General features: G+C 53.3%; 1 protein-coding gene across 5 annotated transcripts in view; it reads left to right on the top strand.

The window, feature by feature from the left end:
* Positions 1–21,486, top strand: part of Plch2 (phospholipase C eta 2) — an 80,105-nt gene that overhangs the window by 1,797 nt on the left and 56,822 nt on the right. Inside the window, exons 1-2 of one of the 5 annotated variants that reach the window (XR_005090973.1) lie at positions 5,830–6,007; positions 7,333–7,590. Coding sequence is in view for 4 of the 5 variants with exons in the window: in XM_037203255.1 (XP_037059150.1) it covers positions 7,482–7,590 (109 nt within the window). In the remaining variant the exon portion in view is untranslated. Of the gene's footprint in view, positions 1–5,829; positions 6,008–7,332; positions 7,591–18,591; positions 18,772–21,486 lie in introns of those variants that run through there. The other 4 variants (XM_037203258.1, XM_037203254.1, XM_037203255.1 and 1 more) reach the window with 4 other exon arrangements.

The raw sequence follows: 21,486 nt of genomic DNA, 5'->3' as shown, positions 1-21,486 counted from the left end.
GCTCCTTCCGGATAGATATGAGACTGGTTTAGTTCCACAGAGTATAGTTGAGGCCAACCACAGGGATTCCACTGAAAGCAGAGTGGCTTGGACACAATGTAGGCAGAAGCTGTCTCCTTGGGTCTGTTGGAGGTCAGAATCATGGTCAAAGGCTTATTAATGTGAGCTCTGTGCACCTCAGATGGGTGCAGTGGCTCTGCACACTTCATGTCCATGGTGTTCTAGAATAAGAGGGCTTTAGTGGTCAATGCCTCTTCTCACCCTAGTTCCTGAAACAGTTCTAGATGGTACTTAGCCTGTCACCCCCTGCTCTTCTGTTCAGGAACCTTCAGGGGATCCTCAGCTCTACTGAGATCTGGTATTCAGTGTTCCTATGGGCAATCAAGGGATCTAAGAAGCTGTTGCTCAGGGCAGGATTCTCAGTAAAATGGACATTGCCCTAGTTCTTAGGAGCTACACGCTGGCTTGTCCTTGGACCCTGTTAAAACATCAGCTTACTTCCTTGCCATGTCTTCACAGGGATGTCGCTGTGTCACTCATATTTGTTTCGAGGGCTTCTCCCTATTTTCTGGGTTTTTCAGACATTGTCTTGACAAACAGGTAAAAGATAAATGATTGCCCATTAGCATCCAAAGGCAGGCTGGAGCACTACCTCCCCTGGAACAGCTGCTCCTGGGGATGGCAGGGCCTGAAATGCCCAGCTGCCTGTGCCACATTACTAGCTGAGTCCCTGGGGGATGGGATTTTCCACTCATTAATGGCTAAGAAGCCCACCCAGCAGTGGATTACAAGGTGGCACAGTTGGTATCCTCTGGTGACAGGAAGACAGTGAGGAAGGAGGAAAGAAAGGGGGAGGGAGGGAGCTAGATAGGGCTCCCTAGTGTTGCAGTTCCTCCAGATGACTCGGGGCACAGCTGCTGGCTCCGGGTTCTATGGAGGTGACCGTCTTCCTGAACACACCTTCTCCTAAGCCCAAGCCTAGGGAGTCCTAAGTCCCCTCAGAGCCCCTTCATGCTCTCCTGAGCTGGTGCCGTCTCCCTATTAGCCTAGGCACTGCTCCAGGGTGGGAGCAGACAGTCTCTGATTACTGGGGGAGAAGAGCTTGGCAGGGGACACAGGATGAGTCTTGCTCCATACTGTCTCTGCTGGTCCTTTGTGACTCTACAGTGGGATTCCATTTGGCCTGCTTCAATAAGCAAGCCTAGGAGCCAAAGTCCAACAGGGACCGAGAAAGTTCTGTATGCAGCCCTTTCAGCCCTTCCTCTGACAATCTTTGGTGGGGCTTACCAAGTTCATGTTTCTATGTCCCCATCCCATGCTGAGGATGGGATGGGGTCCAGGGAGGGCCAGGGATTAGGTTTGCCACAGAGATGTGGGTTTCTGTTTGCAGGAATGTACGCCATCATCATAGCCTATTCCTTGTATGTATTTCTGACACATTGTGAGAGAAGTGTCCTCAGGGCAGAGGAAGGAGCTGAGTGGGATTCCAGAGTGTGACCGCATGGAAAGGCTATCTGTCAATCATCAGGCCTGGTTTCATTGCCTTCCAGGGAGGGAGGACACTATATCTGTGACCTCCTGTGGAAGGCATGTTCTGTACCCTACTTTAAAGATGGAAAAACATAGGCTCTGGGATTTTCTTAGCCACACTGGGCAGGCTTCAGGCTCAGCTGTGACCCAGGGACTCCAACCCTCCAAATGTGTTCTTCAGACTTCAGGTAGTAGGGTTATGGGAACCATCAAAGCACCACAGGGTTCCTCTCCTGACTGACTCAGACCAATAGATTGAGTACTGTAGCTGTTTAGCACATTGGTGCCCAGCTCTCTCCCCCCCAGGAACTGTCTGAAGAGCCTTTAGTAGGTATCTTTCGAATTTTTGTATTTTTCAAATACAAGGTATTGTTCTGTTTTCATCTTGGGACCACTTTGCATTAATTGCCGAGGATCCCAAAGAGCTTTTGCTTAGAAGGGTTATATCTAGGAGTGTGTTAGAGCCTGCAAGGACCAGCTTGTACAAGTCAGCTGTTAAATCTCCAGTAATTCTGAGAGCTGGATGTTGAACACAGCCATTATTAAAATCAAATTAAACTAATTACATATGTAAGACATATAAATTACATAAAACACAAAAGTAATAAACACTTAAAGCATATCACTTCCTAATTACACCCTGCTGTTATCTTTGCTCTTGTCTAGATAGGATTTGATGGTGTCTATGTAGTGGGAATGCTGCAGACACGTCCGTCTCTTCTCAGCCCCATGCTTGGTGATAGCATTGTCTGTAACTTAAAATCAACCCTTGTGGAAATATGTGCATTGTGGAAATGGTCAGATGTCACAATTCCAGGCTTCTCCTGGGACTTGTTGCTAAATCTCAGCCACCATATTCTAGTTCTGCCATTCGATACAAACCACATTAAAATCTAAGCTGCTTCAGGCCTGGTGGCACAGGCCTATAATCCCAGCAGTAGGGGAGCTGGGGCAGGACAAACTCCAGTTCAAGGTTAGCCTAGTCTACATGTCTAAACCCTGTCTTAAAGGGATTAGTAAAATGGTTCTGAGGGTAAGAACACTTGATACATAAACCTTATGACATAGTTCTATCCCTAGATCTCATGGAGAAAGGAAAGAGCCCACTCCCGAAGAGTTCTCTGATCTCTACATGCACACTATGGCACATGTGTGTCCATATTCTCACACAGACACTAATTATATGTTAATATAGATAACATTTATGACAAACTCTACTTTTTTGAGGCAAAAAAAAAAGAAAAGACCCAAACAAAAAAACCATCAAAAGAGTAGCATGTTCTACAGCTTTGCAGATCTCCCCAGTGTCTGTCCTGTGAAGGACAGCTGGATCGTCCCATGTTTCTGCACTCCATCTGTTACAATGTGTCGTTTTGGTTGACGGAGCTGAAGAAACCTAGCTCCACACAGATCTGCTGCCTCTGTCATAACTGCGGACATTCCTCCTAGATGCTGCACTCAGCAACACTCCAGTTTCTTAAAGGTGGCTGCAATGTGGATCTGATACACGTAGGGGCTAGGGGCAGTCACTACAGTGACATCCCTTGGTGTGGTATACTTTGAATGGACTCCTTTTCTGTGCATGTCTTGGAATCTATGTCTGGTCTCCTGGAAGAGTCCAGTTCACTGAATTATGTAGATTTCCCCCACTGTTGACACATTTCATGATGCTACCCAACTCTTGATAGCATCACTGCTGATCTGGTGGTGTTTGGGGCGCTGACAGGCTCACAGCGGTAGATACAGGTTGTACAAAGCACTAATTTTCACTTAATTTTGATTCTATTATTGGTGAGAAAGCCTGTGGATTCCTTTTTTTAAGTAGCAAGCTTACTTTGTTCTTTATTTTGAGATGGGTCCTGTTATGTTGCCCAGGCTGGCGTTTAATTGCTAGACTCAGGTCTGCTTCTAGCCCTTACTTCTCTTTTGAGAAAACATCTGTCAGATGCCCCTGCTGGCATGCCTTGGCTCATCTGCCAGCTGCCTTTCAGATACAGTGATGTTCCAAGAAGCACTTTATCTTACAGCTTCATCCTTTTCTAGGACACCCTACCTCCTTTTGTTCAGTAGGAGTCCTGAGTCTGTGGTTGAGATTCAGTACAAGTCCTCAATCCTGCTTCATTAAATACCTTCTAAGGGAAATATCTGCTTGTTTACATTCTGAGTTCAAGATGGTAAGGCCCACAGTGCTGAGACCCACAGTGACACCGCCATCTATGCCAACCTCATTACAGGGTAATGAACACTCTGAAGAGGCTTGTCAGGCTCTTGGGTTCCTAAGGGTTTTGGGGACCCCAGGCTTTTGTGAAGCAGCACTCTGTAGCCTGGCACTTAAGGCACACTTGGTTCTGATCTGTGTTTGCTCAAAACGGTGCCTTCAAGATCTGCCTTCTTCTCAAAATGCCACCCTCTTCTTGTTTCCAATACTGAATGCCCTGTGTATGTCCTTGCCAGGGCCGCAATGACTATATTCCCTTAGAGACTGGGGTATCTCTCCTACAGAAGGCCTGTTCCCAGGGCTGTCTAAGCTGTTCAACCCAGTGACCTAACCTCCTACTTCCCTTGACAAATGTACTCCCCCTGTCTCTGGAGCTCTAGTGAGCAAAGCAGGCTCTGTTCTCTGTGTGAAGCCAGCCCCTGGGCCTGCCCCCTTCCCAAGCAGTTGAGGGCAGGGGCAGGGTGCTGAGATCTTTGCTGGCCATCTGTGCTGTGTAGCTGGTCTCTGGCTGGCTAGACCGGCTCTGTTATGATGGCAGAGCTTGCCTGGGCCTGTGGCTTTACTGGGGCCAGCCTCCATTCTGTGTTCTCTACACTCAGTGAATCCAGAGCTAGGCCGCAGGAACTTGGAGGGAAGCCTCAGACTGGAAGAGGCAGGAGTGGCTCAGTGCAACCAGTGATTCCCAAAGGGCCGGGCTGCAAGTCCACCTGCTGTGCCACCTGCCTCTTGTCACCAGCGTTTTTAGGCCCTGTGTCTCCTCACCTGGAGACCAACTCCCAGCTTTAACAGCAGTCAGGCTAGAGGGTCCAGGAGTAAGTGGGGTCTGTGTGGGAGTGGGTATCAAAGGGTCTACCTGAGCAGACTCAGGGGCCTTTGAGGTGCTCCAGCAGGGGGACACTGGCCGCCAGGACTGGTCAGGAGGGAAGCTGGGGCAGGTTGGGGAAGTGGACACTCATTTTACTGTCTAGGAACTGAAGATGGTCAACCTTAGAGGGGTTAGGGCAGTAAGAATATGGCGAGCTGGGTGTTGGGCATGAGTAGATGAGGATTCTTTCTTTCTCAGGGCCTTTTCCCACACAGGGAACAGGCCTCAATTTCTCCTTTAGGAAACTGGAAAGATGTTTAGTGTTCTGGAAAGATGATCCCTGCATTCTGACATCTTAGAGACTAGGGCTTCCCCTTTCCCCCATAGGGGTTTCCTGAGCCAGAGCACACAATGCGAGGGTGTGGTTGCTCCATTTCCTGGGCTCTGGCAGACAAAGTGGGAGGCACAAGGGGGAGGATGTAGAGAGGGACAGGCTGGGGCTTGTGGGGGCCTTCCTCATGTTTTTAGGCAGGCTAACACTGTTCAAGACACTCACGGGTCACCACAGATAACAGAAATAGAAGCAGTCAGCAGTCTTAGAAGATGAAGGGCATCCCTGAGCAGGTCCTCTGGAGGCCCCCAGAGGTGGGAGCCTAGAATTGAAAAAGGCTGGGAAGTGGGAGCTACTTGGTTCTTGGAAGTTCTGGGAACAGAGGATGGTCGCTTCATAGAGAAATGTCTTGTGTGCAGCCTGGCCCCACATGAGGCCACCAGTGAGCAGTTACCCATGGCAGCAGACAGTTCCCAACGGCTTGAGGTTGGCATACAGGCCAGGGTCTGAGCAGAAGCCAGAGGCCTGAAATGGAAAGTATTCTATCCTTAGCCTAGGGTATAGGCCTGAGGGTTAGTTAGGTCCTGCAGCCAGTGTGAGGAGGAGCGACCTGGCCAGGATAAGCCCCACGGCAAGATCAGCCAAGGACCCTGCCCCCTCCCCCAGCTCTCTGCTGTCCTGCTGCCTCCAGAACTGAAGGGCCAGTGTGGCTGGGAGGAAGGGGTGCCGTGGAGGGTAGACATAGTGGACAGGGCAGGGGTGGGAGGGTGAGAGGGGCCCTGGCTCCAGGTATAGTGGAGTCCTTGCCAGTAGCCGACCTCATGGTCCTCTGGGCTACGCCTTGGCTTCAGGCAGTCGGCATGGTACTGTTGCCTAATTAGGCTCCACTGTGCCAGTCTAGTGGAGCCCCACGCCTGGCCTGCACTCCAGCAAGGCGTGTTGAGGCACAGCTCTGGCTCTTCTCTGCTGCAGGAAGCTGACTCCCAGAGGGTGCCGGCTGAGAGCTGGAGCTGGTGCTAGCCTCATGGGCTGGTGACTGAGGGGCTGCTGCAGCCCAGCTGCCTTAGGAGGAGCTGGGCTGGGAGACCCTGTATCTGTGGGTGAACCTGGACCTGGCTCAGAGGTGAGGAGTGCCAGGGAGGAGAGGGAGGCTGAGGGTGAGCCCAGGGTTAGTGTGCTGTTTGGTGTCCACTGCCTACACTGCTCTGAGCCTGGGACCCTAGGAGCCCTGGTAGGTTAATCTTTGCTGATCTTGAAGGAGGTGAGTCAGGCCAGAGGGCCTGGGGTCTGGGCATGTGGAAGAGGGAAGACTCAGAGGCCTGGAAGGAACCGAGAGCTCTGACTTAAGGAAGGGCTGAGGTGGAGGCAGGAGCCTTCTCCGCCAGGGCTTGAGGGGCTCCCTTTCCCCGCCTGTCTTCCCACCTGGACAGAGCAGAGCTCTTGGAGTCAAGAAGGTCTGGGTGTGCTGATGTCCATCCTAAGTCCAGGGTAGAAGCTCCATCCAGGGCAGGTCCAGGCTTCAAGTGGCCAAGTCCTCCTTCCTTGCCCTGCCAATTTCTCTGTATCTCCAAAGGAGGTGCCAAGGGGAACAGAAGCCCTAGAAAGAGGTGTCCAGAAAGCCTCTGGAAGAAGCTGGCCCAGCCAGTAGATGTTGGAGGTGAAGTGAGAGGTGGAAAGGAAAGTTCCAGGCAGGGACTGTGCAGAGGCTGGGGGATGGGCTCCAGGGCAGAACAAGGAGGTTTGTCAGAACCTGGGGTGCTTTGAAAATCAGGGGCCTGGAGCTCAGCCAACCGGGGCTGCCCTGGGCAGACGGTTGCCTGGGAGACAACGGGGCCTCCACTCAGTGCACCGCAGAGTGAAGAATGGGCCCAAGACTCTGGACCTCGAGTGATGCTTCCCTGAGGGGCGGGGGCAGGGATGAAGGACGCCCACACGGGCCGGGTCTTTGGGTCCTCCTAGGCCTCAGTGTGCCTAAGGGTTGGCGAGGAGCTCGCTACAGCCACAGGGCTACATGTTCTGAGGCGTCACAGGTACTTTGTCTCGCAAAGTTTGTTCCTATGAGGCTGGCTGGTTTCTGTAATGCGGCTCTTGTTTTCTTTTGACTCTGATGGAACTTTGTAGAGAGTCCTCACTCAGGCAAGCATTTTGTACACTGCTGAGGAATTTGGCAGCTTGGTCACAGTATTCTGCCTTCACCTGCTACTCATCAAAGGTGTGAGGCCTTGTGGACACCCTGTGCCCTTCTTGCTCCAACTCCTCATCTTTGGCTCCCCTGCTACCTGGCTCTGCACTAGCCCTAGTGGCCTATTTATTTACAAGTTACTGTGGTGCTGGGCTACAATCCAGAATCCTCCAACAGGGGGAGCTGTGGTGCGTATTGCCTTCCCACAGCAGAGGTAGCTGGAAGGATGTGCCCCCCCCATTCTTTGCTCCTTTTGCTTTCTCTAGGTGCATGATGAACTACAGGCCTCGACTTCATCTCAGCAAGGGACCCTGGAGACCCTGGGAGCAGAGGGACCTCAGATAGGTCTGCTGATGACGATCTGCTAGTCCAGGCTGGCTGCACCCAAATCCCAGAGAGTCCCCATCCCTCTAGGATGGCTCCCCCGCTGGATAGCACCATTGGTCCTGTTTCATTGCCCGAGGACCCAGGGCCTGATCTGGACAGCAGATGGCTTTTCCTGAATGCCAACGTTCTGCCTGTGGGTGAGTAAGGCCTCATTCATGCCTGGTACTTTTCCTGCTGAGTGACTCTGTCCTCTAGGCCCAGGGGATAATGTGAATCCTATGACGTCACCTAGGGAGGAGTCTGCCAGCTTCCCCAAAACAGGGGTTCTCCCATATCTGGGAAGCCCAGCACACAGTGCAAAGGCAGCTAATATATACTGATCCTACACATGAGCAAATTCTATCTGGCTGGACACAGTGAACTGTATGGCTTCCTTGGAACAGACATTAACTCCTGGGGGCCAGCTGTCAGAACAGCACAGGTATGTGATGTGGGGAGGCTTCCAGGCCAAGTGTTAGGTTCTAGAGGAGTGCAGGGACTCTCTGCTCCTCCGCCTCTGCCTGTGGTATGCGCGTGCCTGCATGTGCCACACGTGTTCACACCACACACCCTGTCGCCCATGGAGCGAGCTCTAGCTTGTTAATCCCACATTCTCCAGATGTGCCTGGACAGGCCTCCCCACCTGAGGGTGGGGATCTATCTGCTCAGCTGTGCAAAATCCCTGCTGGGCTTTGGCCCTGATTCCTGCTCTATCTGAAATGGACACCAGGAGAGGGGGTGGCTAGTTGGAGGGAGAGAGGTGAATGGAGCCCTAACAGACCCCAGAGTTCCTCCCAAGGCCCTGACCCCAGGAAGGGGCCTTATAGGGCGGCCTGAGTTCTTAGGTGCAGAAACAGCCCCAGGAAGAAGGCCTCTGCTTCCTAGCTCTGTCTTGTGGTCTCCACCCTGGTCACTGAGTGCCCCACAGCCCCTCCCCATGCCTGGTTTGCAGATCTTGTGCTAGATCTAGACCTAGTCTGCAGGCAGAGGCTCCTAGTCTGGCCTGAAGGTCTTTTTGGAGGGCTTTCTGAAGCAGCCCCATGGATCAATGGGAAGTTGCCAAGCTGAGTGGGTAAGGCATGAATGGTACTTAGAATATTAGCTATGTGTGGTTTGTTCTTAGTTTAACTAAAGTGGGCCTTTCTGGCTAAGGCTAGCTCAGCTCCCCCTCCCCCCCCTGCCTTGTATGTGCATGTGTGCATGTGTGTGTGTGTGTGTGTGAGAGAGAGAGGGGGGGAGGGGGAGGGAGAGGGAGAGGTTGTTAACCAGGTGCATCAGCTGAGTGTACTTGGAGTCTGTTCTGGGGCTGGTCCTGGCCCATTGTGTTTTGGATCCTGGGTCAGGTAGCTTGGACAATGCCCAGCCATAGTTGGCTGTTACCACTCTGCTGAATCTTGACCTCTTGGCTCTTGCAACCCATAAGGAGTTATGCCTCATTTTCTGACAAGGTAGTAAGGCCTCTATGATGCTGGGGCTGGGACCAGGGCAGATGGACAATGTAAGGCTAAAGCTAAGGGCTATGAACAGTGGGACAATGCTGAATGCCCTTCATGGCCAACATTTCTCCCATCCAGTCTGTCCTATCCCACTTCTGGTGTATCTGTGGTAACAGGTTTCATTTAGAGCAATTCAGTCCACAGGCTGAGGGATGGGGGTGCATAAAAACTATTGTCTTATAGGCCAAGCCAGAGGCTTGCAGTGTTGAGGTGTGGCACCAGCTTCCCATGTCCATGGTCCCAAGGCATAGGGGTACAGCAGGAGTTCTGAGGCTGTTCAGTCCCAGGCTGGGCCCATTCAAGTTCTGATTGAGCACACCTTAGGCTCTGTGAGCAGCTGCCCCCTAGTTCCTGCATCCCTTCTTCCTCCCATGCCACTAGGGTCACGGTGAAAATCAGAACTTGGGAGTGATCAGTGGGAGAGACACCATGGCACTCTTAGAAGGGAGAGTTCCTAGCTTAACTGCTGGGAAACTGTCTTGGCAGCCAGCCGGAGAGGTGCAGTCCTGCAGACTGAACGGAGAGGTGCAGTCCTGCAGACTGAACCAGAGAGGTTGCAGCAGCTGCTACCTATGCTTCTGGGGCTTTAGGCAAAGGTCTTGTTTCTCTTCCAATGCAGATGGGGTTGGGATGGGAGACCCCAAAGGTCTGTCACTCACCTTCCTGTGGCCAGCTCTGCAGTTTTTCAGTAGGTAGGTCCACTGAGGTATGAGGGAGTATTTGGAGTGACCCAGTATCGAGTCAGTGATGCTGAGGGAGCTCCTGCTTCCACCTAGAACCCAGCTACAGCTGTTTACATGCTCAGGTGTTGATGAAAGGAAAGAGCCCTCAGAGACAGTCTGTCTACTGCTAACCCAGGTGCACATAGCTGGGTTTCTACTTCATTTGAGGAGAGAAGACCCAGCTGATCCAGCAAAGGGGTTGGCTTGCAGAGTGATTGAAGTTGGGATGCTCTCCAGGGATAGGTGTGTGTGTGTGTGTGTGTGTGTGTGTGTGTGTGTGTGTGTGTGTCTGTGTCTGTGTCTGTGTGTCTGTGTCCCAGGAATGCTTACCAACTCCCAACTATCACCTGGAGGTGCCAGGGAAATGAGACCCTGGGATCCAGGGAAATGAGACCCTGGCCATGAGGGATGCAGGCCAGCTGGAGCATGTATCCCTGTGTCCGTCTGTCTCCCTGTGGTGGCTGAGCCCAGGCTGTGAGGCTGGGGTGGGGAGAAGCACAAGTGTCTGTACACAGGATGTGTACCCCAGGGGGCTTTCCCACTTCAAAGAGTGCTCAGATCCAGCTCTCTCCCCACCCCTGGGACTTCTCCAGTGCTGTGTCAGCCTTTCATGTATTTTTTTTCCTGGCTATGAAAGCAAGTCTGGCTCAGAGGAGCTGCTCTGGAAAGTACAATGTAAACTATAAAGAAGCAAGTGAGACTCACTGACACCATCTACATCTCTTTTAAGAGTTTTGTGTGTGGGCTAGGTGAATCTCTGTGAGTTTGAGGCCAGCCTGGTCTACAAAGTGAGTTCCAGGACAGGCTCCAAAAGCAACACAGAGAAACCCTGTCTTGGAAAAAAAAAAAAAAAAAGAGTTTTGTGTATGGATTTCTGACTATGGCCTGGTGGAGTTTTATGGCTGCCTATTTCTCCCACATCAGTTCAACTGAATTTTCAGTGTGAACACATTCTAGAACTCAGGACACAGTGTTTTATTTTTTCCCCATCTTAGAGCTTTCTCCTGGAGCTCAGTTGTGTGTGTGTGTGTGTTCTGTATATGTTTGTGTATGCACGTGTGTGTGTGTGTGTGTGTGTGTGTGTGTGTGTGTGTGTGTGTGTGTAGTCCAGGGATTGGCTTCAGTGTCAGATTGAAGAATCAGTCACTTTCCATCTTATTCTTTGAGATGGGGTCTATCACTTGCTATGATGGCTGGCCAGTGAGCTTCTGGGCTCTGCCCGTCTTCACCTCCCTCATGCTGGGATTGTGGTCGTATGCTGTAGACCCTGCCTTTTTATGTGGATGATGAACTTCTGAACTCAGGTCCTCATGCATGGCAAGTGCTTTGCCAAGTGAGTAATTTCCCTAGTGCCCCCCCTTTTTAAAGTATACTAGACAAATGCTCTACCACTGAGCTACACCCTTATAATTTTTATTATTTTTATTTTGAGACAGGGTCTCACTGAGTTGCCCAGGCTGTCCTTAAATGCTGCCTGTAGCCCAAGCAGGAGGTCTTGAGCTCAAGATCCTTATTCCTCAGTCTCCTGAGTCTCAGGACCCTGGATTTTAATGGCTGCCTTCTGCACCCATGGGTTATCACCTAGTATCTAGCACATTTTGAAGGGAAGCTACCACTAGTGTTGCTGCAGGGGAGTCTTGCAGCTTGTCCAGCTTGGAAATCCGTTTCCAGGAGGATGTGGATATGAGGAAGCATTTGATCTCCTCCAGGTTCTTTAAAGCTGCCACCTTCAGCTTGCTGAGCAACCGGAGCAGGAGCCTGGCTGTGAGTAGTGCCAGTGAAGGTCGGTGGTGGCCTGGCCTGGTCTGGAGTCTGTAGGGTGCCCCAGTGCCTTTCCAGCATCAGCCTCGCATGGTGCAGAAGCAGAGTCTTTTCTTTTTATACAAAATTCACATCTGTTTGTCTGTCTACATGTGTGAGCATGTAGCATGGGTGTGGATGTGAGAGGACACCTTTCAGGAGTCAGTTCTTTCCTTCCATCATGTAGGTCCTAGGGACTGAACTCAGCCTGTCAGGCTTAGCAGTAAGCATCTTTAACTTCTGAACCATCTCACTGGCCCTAGAACCTTTTCTAGAAGGTGGTAGGGTGCATGGACTCTCCTCTAGGACATCTGTGACTAGGAAAGTGGCCTAATAGCAGCTGCTTAGGAGCTCCCTGAGGTTGGAGGTGTGTGTGAGTTGGGGGTGGTAGGTGGGGAAACTCTTGGCAAGAGGACCTGGAGCTGCTGTGGGATCCTTTGGGAGCAGCTGCTGGCCACTGGAGCCCAGGTGCAGTACTTCCCCCTTCTGATCTAAAGTGATTGGTTGGTGGACCTGGATACCCTTCTAAGGACAGGAGACTGCGATTCAGAGGAGGCTGCTGAAAAAGGGTTGGTGGCAGAGGAGATTATAAGCCATTTAAGGAGCTGAGGCTCAGAGCCACCATTGCAGGAAGCCTGAGGCATCCTGGCAAGTCTCCAACCCTGGGTGGACTCAATGGGATACCTGGCCAGATGAGTTGAGTACTAGCTGGACACCTGAGACTTTCACTTTCAGAGTCTCTCCCTGTGGCTGGGCTGAGCCTTGTCCCTGGGAGGAGGGAGGGTTCCTAACATGCTAGATTGGCATGTGTGGCCAAGTACTGGACTATTCTTGTCCCCCTCTCTCTGGCACTGGGCTGAGTGTGTGCAAGAGACCCCCTCTCATCCCATTCTCCTGATATCTACAAAAGACAATGGGCTGGATTTCAGAGGTAGGTGCAGGTCTACAGAGAGAGCAAGGTGTAGGCAGAGTGGTCAAGTCCAGCTAGAATGTCTGGGTCTGAGAGATCTCTGAGGAGGGTTTTCCTAGGCTGCTACCAGCAGCACTGTGGGGGAGTTCTGGGTGGAGGTGCACCTCTTTGGATAGAGAAGGAGCAAGGGGGACATGAAGTCCTGCTTAGCCTACTTCAGCTCTGTTCTCAAGAGTGGGGACATAGCTTGGCTGGGCTCTCTCTTCTGCTGAGATAGCTCTATGGGCCTGGTACACAGCTGATGCTAAATGGATACTGGTACAGGCTTATTAGCACATAAACAGTTGATCCCAGAAGGCAGGTAGTGTGGTCAGTGAGTAAAGACTTAATCTCTGGGTCAGGAATCTGTGGGTCCTGCTTTTTTGCCAGCCTCCCAAGGAGTGTTCAGGCAGTGGCTGGGGACCCCTATGTCTGGTTCAGAGTCCTGGTGGGTTGCCATCTCCTCTGAGCATGGAATTCTGTTTTGGAGACTTAGGCTCTCCCCCACCCCTGGTGTTTCTTCACTTGCTTAGCTTCCATTCCAGCCCATTGCCAACTGGGTGTGGTCATGGCCACCTAAATGGCTCCACCTGAATGCCAAGCTCAATTTCAGCTCTCTCTGTCAGGAAATAGTACCTACTCCATCAGAGTCCTTAATCCCAAACCGTGAGTAACCTTTCAGCCATGATATTCACCCGCCCCTGGGCTGCTTCTCCGTGCCTTAGGCTCCATCCATGTTTCCTATCTCTCCAGCTTCTGCCCCATCTGAACAGCCCTCAGGTCATGCTCTCTAGCTGAGCAGGGGCTGGTGATCATACTGCCTGCTTCCTTTCCCAACCCACAGACACACACGAACACACACATGAACATGCAGGATGTTACACACACAATGAATTCACAACACACACATGTGCATGGCCATCCACCCATCTGTCTTGGAGTTCACCTGCCAACAAACATTTCCTCACTTGGGCAGCTAAGGATCTCACTGACTAGCCCCTTCCTGCCTCTCTAGCCTCCCTCTGGCCCCTGCTCTGTTCCACCACCCACACTAAGCCATCATACCCTGCCTGTGTCAAGAACCCCCTGCTGGGCATCCAGGTCCCCTAGAATCTCCTATTACGACTTGGTTGCACGCTTACTTCACACAGATCACTGGGCAGAGGCCCCTCTAGGCAGGGTCACAGCGATTGTCAGCCGTGTGCCTTGGACATGTTCAGAGAACACTTATGTCCAGTTGTAGAATAGAAGAGTGATCCCGTGAATGAATGATTAGCCTAGTGGGGGGGGGTGCTGCAGTGAATGGGGATGGTCTGGGGTGAGACGAAAGGGACAGGGTAAGTGTTCTGGTTATCAATACTGTGCTCACTAGTGGCTCCTGGAGACAGCTCTGTGAGGCTGGGAGACATGGGGTTATCGGTAAGTCCTGGGACAGGTCTTTTCAGAGACCTTCTCTTGTGCCCTTCTCTGGTCCCTAGCTCCACATAGGCAAGCAGGGGTGTATGCATATGACCCTGAGGTTTTTTTCCCTCAAATTGTCCTAGGGTCATGTAGGCTGGGAGAAGCCCACCTCTATCATCTACCCACCACCCTCCCACCTTCCACTAGAGCTAGAGGGGCCTGATGTCTCTAATTTCAGGAGCACCTTCCTGTAGGTCCCAGGGCTTAGAGGAGCTTAGTGGGTTTGCCTTGGAGGAATGCCAGCATAGAATTCTGTCTGCCTGTCTAGCCTGGGGTTGTTCCTTGCTCAGGGCTGCTTACCAGGGATAGCCAGGGGTCTAGGATGACTCTGGCACACAGAGGCAAGACTCTGGCACACAGAGGGCCCTGCCCAAGCTCACAGGGTCCCTATCCTGGAAGACCTAGATTTAAGTATTGCAGCCTGTCAAAGGAAGGGGCTGTTTGAGACAGGGTCCCAGTTTTCAGGCACCCTGAGCAAGTGACTTCCTTTCTAGGTGTCTCAGTTTCCTTCTTACAGAAAATGTGTTGCTGGGAGCCAATGAGATACCTAAGGACCAGCAGCATCCACAGAGATACCTCTGAGCCTCCCAGTGTGCCCTCACCCCTTCTTATTGACACCAGCTCAACACAACAAAGTGTTTGGAGGCCTTGCCCTGAGCCAGAGGCCAGGTCACCTCCCCATCTCCATTGTGCTGGCCAGGCCAGGACTTCCCTTCCTGGGTGCCAGACCTTGGGACTTGTGTGTGGGAAGCAAAAGCCAGTAGGGATAGAGCCAATCCTGCACGTTATCTTGATTTCTGATTGAGAACGGGACGTCTTAAGACCAGATGCTGGTAGAAAATGAAACACACACTTTCTAAATTTAGGCAGTTGAGAATTGCACATTTACCCAATTAGACGCATTGATTGGTAAGCGTGCGCTTCTGTCTCCACAGTGCCCTGGCTGTGCCTCTGGCTGCCTCTCTGTGAGCATCCTTGCGGGCCTGTGTGTCCATGGTGGTGACCACTGGCTGCAGTCTAGGCCTCTAAGCTGTGCTCCTGCCTTGAGCCATCTGTCACACCTAGAGCTGGATCCTGCCGTCAGCAGGGAGGTGTCTCAGGGAGAGGTAGTGGGGCCAAGCCTAGGCGGATTCTTTTCCACCAAGGTGGGACAATACTTGAAGGTCCCCCCAAGCCAGGTCTGTTGAGGGTGCATGGGAACAATGGGCATATGGCTCCTCACCTACAAGGAATTCACATTTTTACAAGGAAAAGTGACTTAAAACAATGACGAGGCCATGTCCTGGGTCACTGTGAAGGACAAGACAACCGGAGAGGCTTCCCATGTTTGGGAAACAGGCAGAAAGGATGGGGCATAAGAAGCAGGAGAAGCCTCTGTGACACAGCTTGGAGGGAAAGGATGTGTGATGTAGTCAGTGCCCCAACAGCCCAGTGGGTATTTTGGTGAGATTAGCAGGCCTGACTGGGGATGAGAGTGAGTGCTGTATTAGACCTCAGGCAAGAAGGCTTACTGGGACACTCGGCCTCGGGAGACTCTTGTGTTTCAGATAGTGGTGGTCTAGGGGGCAGGCTGTCTATTCTGGATGCTAGAATTACATCAGGAGCACCTTGCCATCACAGTATGTGCATGTGCCTGCCACACCCTGTGTGTGCGTGTGTGTGCGTGCGTGCGCGCGCGAGTGTGTGTGTGTGTGCACGTGCGTGTGTGTGTGTGTGTGTGTGTGTGTGTGTGTGTGTGCGCGTGTGTGTGTGCGCGCGCGTGCGTGTGTGTGTGTGTGTGTGTGTGCGCGTGTGTGCGCGCGCGTGCGTGCGTGCGTGTGTGTGTGTGTGTGTGTGCGCGCGCGTGCGTGTGCGTGTGTGTGTGTCTGTGTGTGTGTCTGTGTGTGTGTGTGTGTGTGTGTGCGCGTGCGCGCAGGAGCACACATGCACACTTGCACAAACATGCGTGCCAGGGATCCTGCTTCTAGGAACTGGTATCAGTCCAGGAGGGACCTTCTCCCACTCCAGACAAAGCCATCACTGTCTGGGAAAGGTGTGTAAGTGGGCATGATCTGGAAGGTACTGCCTATTCCGTGTCCAAAAAATAGAGGGGGTTGGTCTGTACCCAGCTCTGGGGGTCTCTAAGCTTGGACAGGAGTGCCTGGGACTATCACACTGAGAAGAGTCCTTTGGAGTGCCTGGCGATGGACAAAGCACGAAAGGAAGCCCAGGACTAGTGCGGTGGCTGCCCCGCCAATACTGTTACAAAGTTGCAGAAGCCAAGAAACATGGGCACCACAGGTGCGCTCACGGAATGCTCCGCGGTTTCCCAGCAGGAATCTCATCCTGGCCTATGTTTGGCTCCTGTCAGCACCTGGCATGTACTAGAAAGATCTGCTTGGGCAGGAGGCTGAGACTCAGGCACTCTTCCAGCTCTGAGAGCCTCTGGTTTCTTCTCATTCACTCACACTTTATTTTATTTTTAATTGTGTGTGTTCATGTGAGTGCAAGTACCTGTGGGGCCAGAGTAAGATGTTGGATCCCCTGGTGTTAGAGGTACAGGCAGTTATGAGTTGTCTGATGTAGGTGTTGGGAATCAGATCCTTTTCAAGAGCAGCATTTGCACTTAGCTGCTGAGCCCTCTTCCTAGCATTTCATGCACGCTTCAGTCCTCTTTTATACTCTTCTGGAGACTGGGGTCCTGAGAAAGCTCGTGCTGTCAGGATGGGAGTGTGTGGTTCAGGCCTGGGCATTACTGTGCCCTATGGAAATGGGAGGAGAGAGAAGTTGCTGGAGATTGCATTCCAGAAAAGGAGCCAGGTGGAGTTTGGGGGGATATGTGTGTCTGTGTGGCCATGGCAGGAGAAGTACAGGGTTGGTACCACAGGCCCCTGGAAAGAAGTTCTAATAATGTCTCCACAGCATGGCTACTGCAGCTCCCGGAGCAAGGCTCTGGTCATCTGTTTCATGGTGATGATGTATGACATGACAGGAGTTAGTGGCTGCGGTAGGAATGCCTGGGGCTACTTACCCTGGGCAGAAACTGAGCACACCCAGCTTCAGCCAGATGAGGCATTCCAGAAGGTGTTTAATAGAGCTTCAACTGCTGGCTCTGAGGGGTTGGCAAGCCTAGAAAGCAGAGTGTCTTGGGGTTCAGCTGTGACACAGGTGTGATGTGTCATCTCTCATGAGTCAGCTTTGGTCCCAGGATCTATGGCAGAGCTAAGGAGGGTGGCTTGAGGAGAGTCAGGGATCTGTAGAGGACAGGGAGTTTGCGTTAGGGGAAACAAAGGCTGGAGAGGAGGTCCTGGGCATCTCATGGATCTGTAGGTGCTTGGACATGAACTCTTACGGCACTAGACCAAGGCCAGTGAGTGGAGAAGATCTGGCCTGGGACAAAAAGAACAGGTAGTATTTGTCTCAAAGGACACCTTTCCATATAGCTTCCCTGCACCTTGCCTCATCCTGGCTTAGAAACCTGCTCCCAGTATGCAGAGATGGGCCTCACCCCAGATTCAGTTTTTCTTCTGTTGGGTGACATTCAGGGTTCGAGTCTCCTCATTGGGTCATACACCCTTCTTTGGCTAAGATTTTACATCCCATTCTGAACTGCCCAGGCCGGACCATAAGAAGCAGAGTCCAGGACCCCACTTGGTATGGAGTGAGTGCTGTGGTTCCTCAGCAGTCTGGGTCTGGAGTGGCTTGCCGGCAGGGATGGGACCCTGTCTGGGTCATAGTTGGCAAGGTGGGCTGACCAGAAAGTTGTTTTTCAGCCCCAAGCCAAAGCACACCCAGGAGGGGGCCAAGGACTCTGTGGACACAGGTGTGAGTGGGACATTTTCTCTTGGCCTTTCCCCCTCTGCCTCTCCATCCCTGCTTGCTACAGATGGGGTGGGGGGTGGGGTGGGAGATGGGGGATGGGAGATGGGGGTGAGATGGGGGAGCAGAGAGGAAGAAAAGAGCTAGGGGCTACTGAGAAGCCTAATTAGGCAAGGAGGTGCCGAGATGGTCCCCAGGATCCAGGGCCTGCCTGTGACAACCTCCAGGACCTGGAACAGCAGGAAGGGGCTTTGTGGGAGGCCAGGGGCTGGCCAGGGCGAGTCCAGCAGCTCCCATCCTGGTCCTTTCTCCAGGCGTGAGCAGTGGTTTCCAAGACAGCAGCACCAAGCCCCCTCCCACTCTGACCCAGAAACACTTCTCCAGAAGGAAGCTAAGGGATGCTCCTATCCAGCTCTTAGGGCTGAGCTATTGCCCTTTTCCACTGGTCTCGGGACTTTCAGCGCACTGCATGTGCTCCCTGACATCTTGGTTGGGGAGAGGTGACCCAGACCCTTCTCTCCAAGTACCTGGGGCTGGGGCGGAATGGGGGGCGGAGAGCAATGACCTCCGGCTCAGTGCTTTGCTTTGGCTGCCTGGAGCAGCCTCCAGAAGGGGGAAGCGCTCTCGGCCCCGCCCCCTCCTGATCCAAGGCTCCGGCCACGCAGAGGCAAGGGGGAGGCTGCGGGTGCATCTTCACAGAAAGAGTACTTTGGTTGCCACGGGTGCGGGGCGGGTGCTGGCCCCGCTGTCCGCCCTGCGCCCAGTCTCTGTGCGTTGCGCTTACCCGAGGTTCCACGTTGCGCCCCGCTCTACGCGCAGCCGGCTCCCCCCCCCCGACCCCCTCTCAGCGTGGGGCGGGCAGGGGGTGTGGTGCGGCGGCACGAGTGACAGCGCGCTCCTCGCGCGGCGCCTCCACGGGGCTCAGTGTCACAGCGCCCGAATGCGCTGCGCGCACAGCCCGCCGCGGGCCACCAGCCCTGGCGAAGGGATGCCCTGGGAACCTTAGCCTGAGTCAGAACCCAGCCACTGACCACCGGAGTCCGCGCCCTCGTTACCACCTCGCTGCTGTCAACGCGGAGACAATGGACGCGGGAGCCGCCCCACAGAAGCACAGTAGGTGCCGCTCCTGTTGCTGCAGACACCGGGCTGGGGCGGGTAGACGCGCGGGGGCGCCGCTGCTCCTGGCCCCGTTCAGAGCTGCGCCCGGGGAGGGGGGACTTGCGTTTCCAGAGCTGCATGCAGGACTCAGATGCTTCTCTTCTCCATTTGGGCACCAGTGCGCAGGTGGGATCACAGCAGGACAGGCAGAGAGGTCCAAGGCTCTCTAGGTGGCCTCAGGTACTGGATGAGGGATCAGAGTGCCACCCCCTGCAAACTTTCCTCCCCAGGTTTCAGGACGATGTCTTACTGGGGCTGTAATTCTGTGTGGAAACTGACCCCTGCCGGGGTGGGGGTGGGGACGCCCCTACTTCCTACTCAGTGGTGCAGCAGGGCCACTGCCATGTGAGTCTACCAGAAGTGCTGGGTGGACAGCTGCAGCGTAGTCGAACACATCACACATCTGCACCTGCCCTGCCCCCAGCCTTGGACGCTGTGGGGCCAGGTGGGAACCACATGACCCTGTAGGGCAGTGTGGGGAAATAGTTCAAGTATCCACTGTGTGTGGTGATTCCTGGGGCTCTGGGTCTTCAAGTCCTTCTAGGGCATCCTGTAAGGGATGGAGTACTTCTAGAACTATCAAAAGGGAGATGCCAAAGAAATAGGAGGCCTCCTCTCCCCTCACCTCTTTTCCTCTCCTCTTTTCTCTTCTCCCCTCCCTCTCTCTTCCCTCCTTTCTTCTCTTTTTCACTTCCAGTCTCTCTCTATGCTCCCTGGTGACAACTGAGGCATATGAAGTGATCATAGACTCCATGACAAATGGGGCTTTTCTTCTGTGATCTTCTTGGTGCCTCACCATGAAGAGGTACCAGTGTGCCCCTTGTTCCCTAATGCCCTGGGTTCCAGAGGTAGTGCTTACTATTCTCATGCCTGGGCCACAGTACTGGAAGCATCCATCCAGGGATGCCCACTGGTGTCCTGCCAGGACCCCTGAACACAGCAAGGCCCAACTTAAGAGCTGCAGCTGCGGAGGGTAGTCTGGGCACCATGGACAGGAGCAGGTCAGAGGTCAAGCCTGCCTTCTGACCTGTTAGTGGGTCAGGAGCTGGTCTGTACATCTCTCCCCTCCTGAGGGCCCTGGCCTAATTGGCCCCATCACATTACCTCTGCACTTACTCCACAGCCACGTTCTTTGCAAGTCCCCATGATAAGGGCTGGGCTTTAGATAGAATGAGAGATTCCTGTGACAGCTAGCATGTGCCATTGGCTTACCTGGGGAGTCCTACAGTCCCTTTCCCTCAGGCTCAGCTTCTTGGGGTCCTTGTCCAATGTAAGATGACAGCTGACCCCGAGACTCTTGGAACAGGAGAGATTGGAGTTGGCCTGATAGTAGCTCGGCAGTGTATGCTGTTTGGAGCTCCAGAGGTTGGTAGCCTTGATGCCTGGGACCCTTCCCATCTAGGAAGACTGGAGCAGGCTTGCTCTCTCATCCAGCCAGACTGATACGATACACTGCCATTGGGTAACAGCCAGGTGTGGGGTCCAGAAAGTGTTTAGTTGTGATGGTGGGTTCTCCACTGGGTAGCCCTTCAGATGATGCTTAGGCTAGGCCCATGGGCCCTGGGCCCCCTGCAGGTCTTGCTGCTTACAAGTGAGAGAGCCCCACCTGCAGACCCTCCTAGGGATAGGAAGCCCTAGTGCCTGAGGCTCTCAGTCCTGCCACCAATAGTTCAGGTTACATAATCCCCCACCCCACACATGGCTTGCTGTAATCGGCAGCAGCCAGGTTTGACAATATGAGTTGTAATTGGATTTTAATTTTTAATGCCTGCAATAGATGAAGAGCTATGGGCCAATTTGTATAGACTCAGTTACTCTGCGCCTAACAGGACTACTTCATTAGCTGCCAACTATTGCGCCCACCCTGCCTCCTGCTCCAGGGAGGGGTGATGAGCCAGTGCCCGAAGGCAGCCTGCCACCTGCTGCAGTGGAGAGACTGCTCAGTGAATGGGCTACTCCTGGACCTCAGAGTGGGCTGAAGACCAGTGCAGAAGGTTCTCTCCTGCTGCCTACCACTCCTTCCGTAACACTGTAGCTCCCAGCTTACATGGGGCTCTGTCTGCTCTTGGCTGCCAGGAAAGGGGTTGTCATCTAGGGCCCAGGCACCAGTATGCCTAACCTAGGCTGCAGCTTCCTGCTTTTGGCCAGGGCTCTTGACCCCAGGGCCAAAAGGCACAGGTGTCTCTGGGATCCTCTGGACTCCCAAGTTACCCTGAGAGCTCTGAGTAGGGGTGGGAGTCAGGACTGCAGGTCTCCCAGGTGCTGGGGGCAGGGGAGCCACTAGGGGGGTGGCACATGGCCTCCACATAGACTGAGTCTTGAATAGAAGCATGGTCCTTTTCCAGTGGTTCCTCCCACCTCCCCAGCTGGAGGGGTCCCAGGGCGAGGCGCTCATCTGCGACCGCCCTTTAGATTATTCTTAGGTCTGTTGTGTAACAGGCAGCATCGCAGGCAGATGGAGGAAGGGCTCCTGGAGATGTCTCCAGTGGCAGCAGCTAGCCAGCCGGGAGTGAGCTTTTGTCCTTTCTGCCTGCCCAACACAAAGGGACAAAGGAGACTGCTTCTGCCGCCCAGTCCTGCCAAGAGCTGGCCATTCTGGAGAGGGGCTCAGAGTCATGGGGTTCCAGTGCCCCTTGGCCTCCCAGGGCTCCCTGGGTTGAAGGTGAACCT

This window comes from Peromyscus leucopus, chromosome 2, assembly GCF_004664715.2.
Source record: "Peromyscus leucopus breed LL Stock chromosome 2, UCI_PerLeu_2.1, whole genome shotgun sequence".
NCBI classification, from domain to species: domain Eukaryota; kingdom Metazoa; phylum Chordata; class Mammalia; order Rodentia; family Cricetidae; genus Peromyscus; species Peromyscus leucopus.
This window is presented reverse-complemented; position numbering and strand designations above follow the sequence as displayed.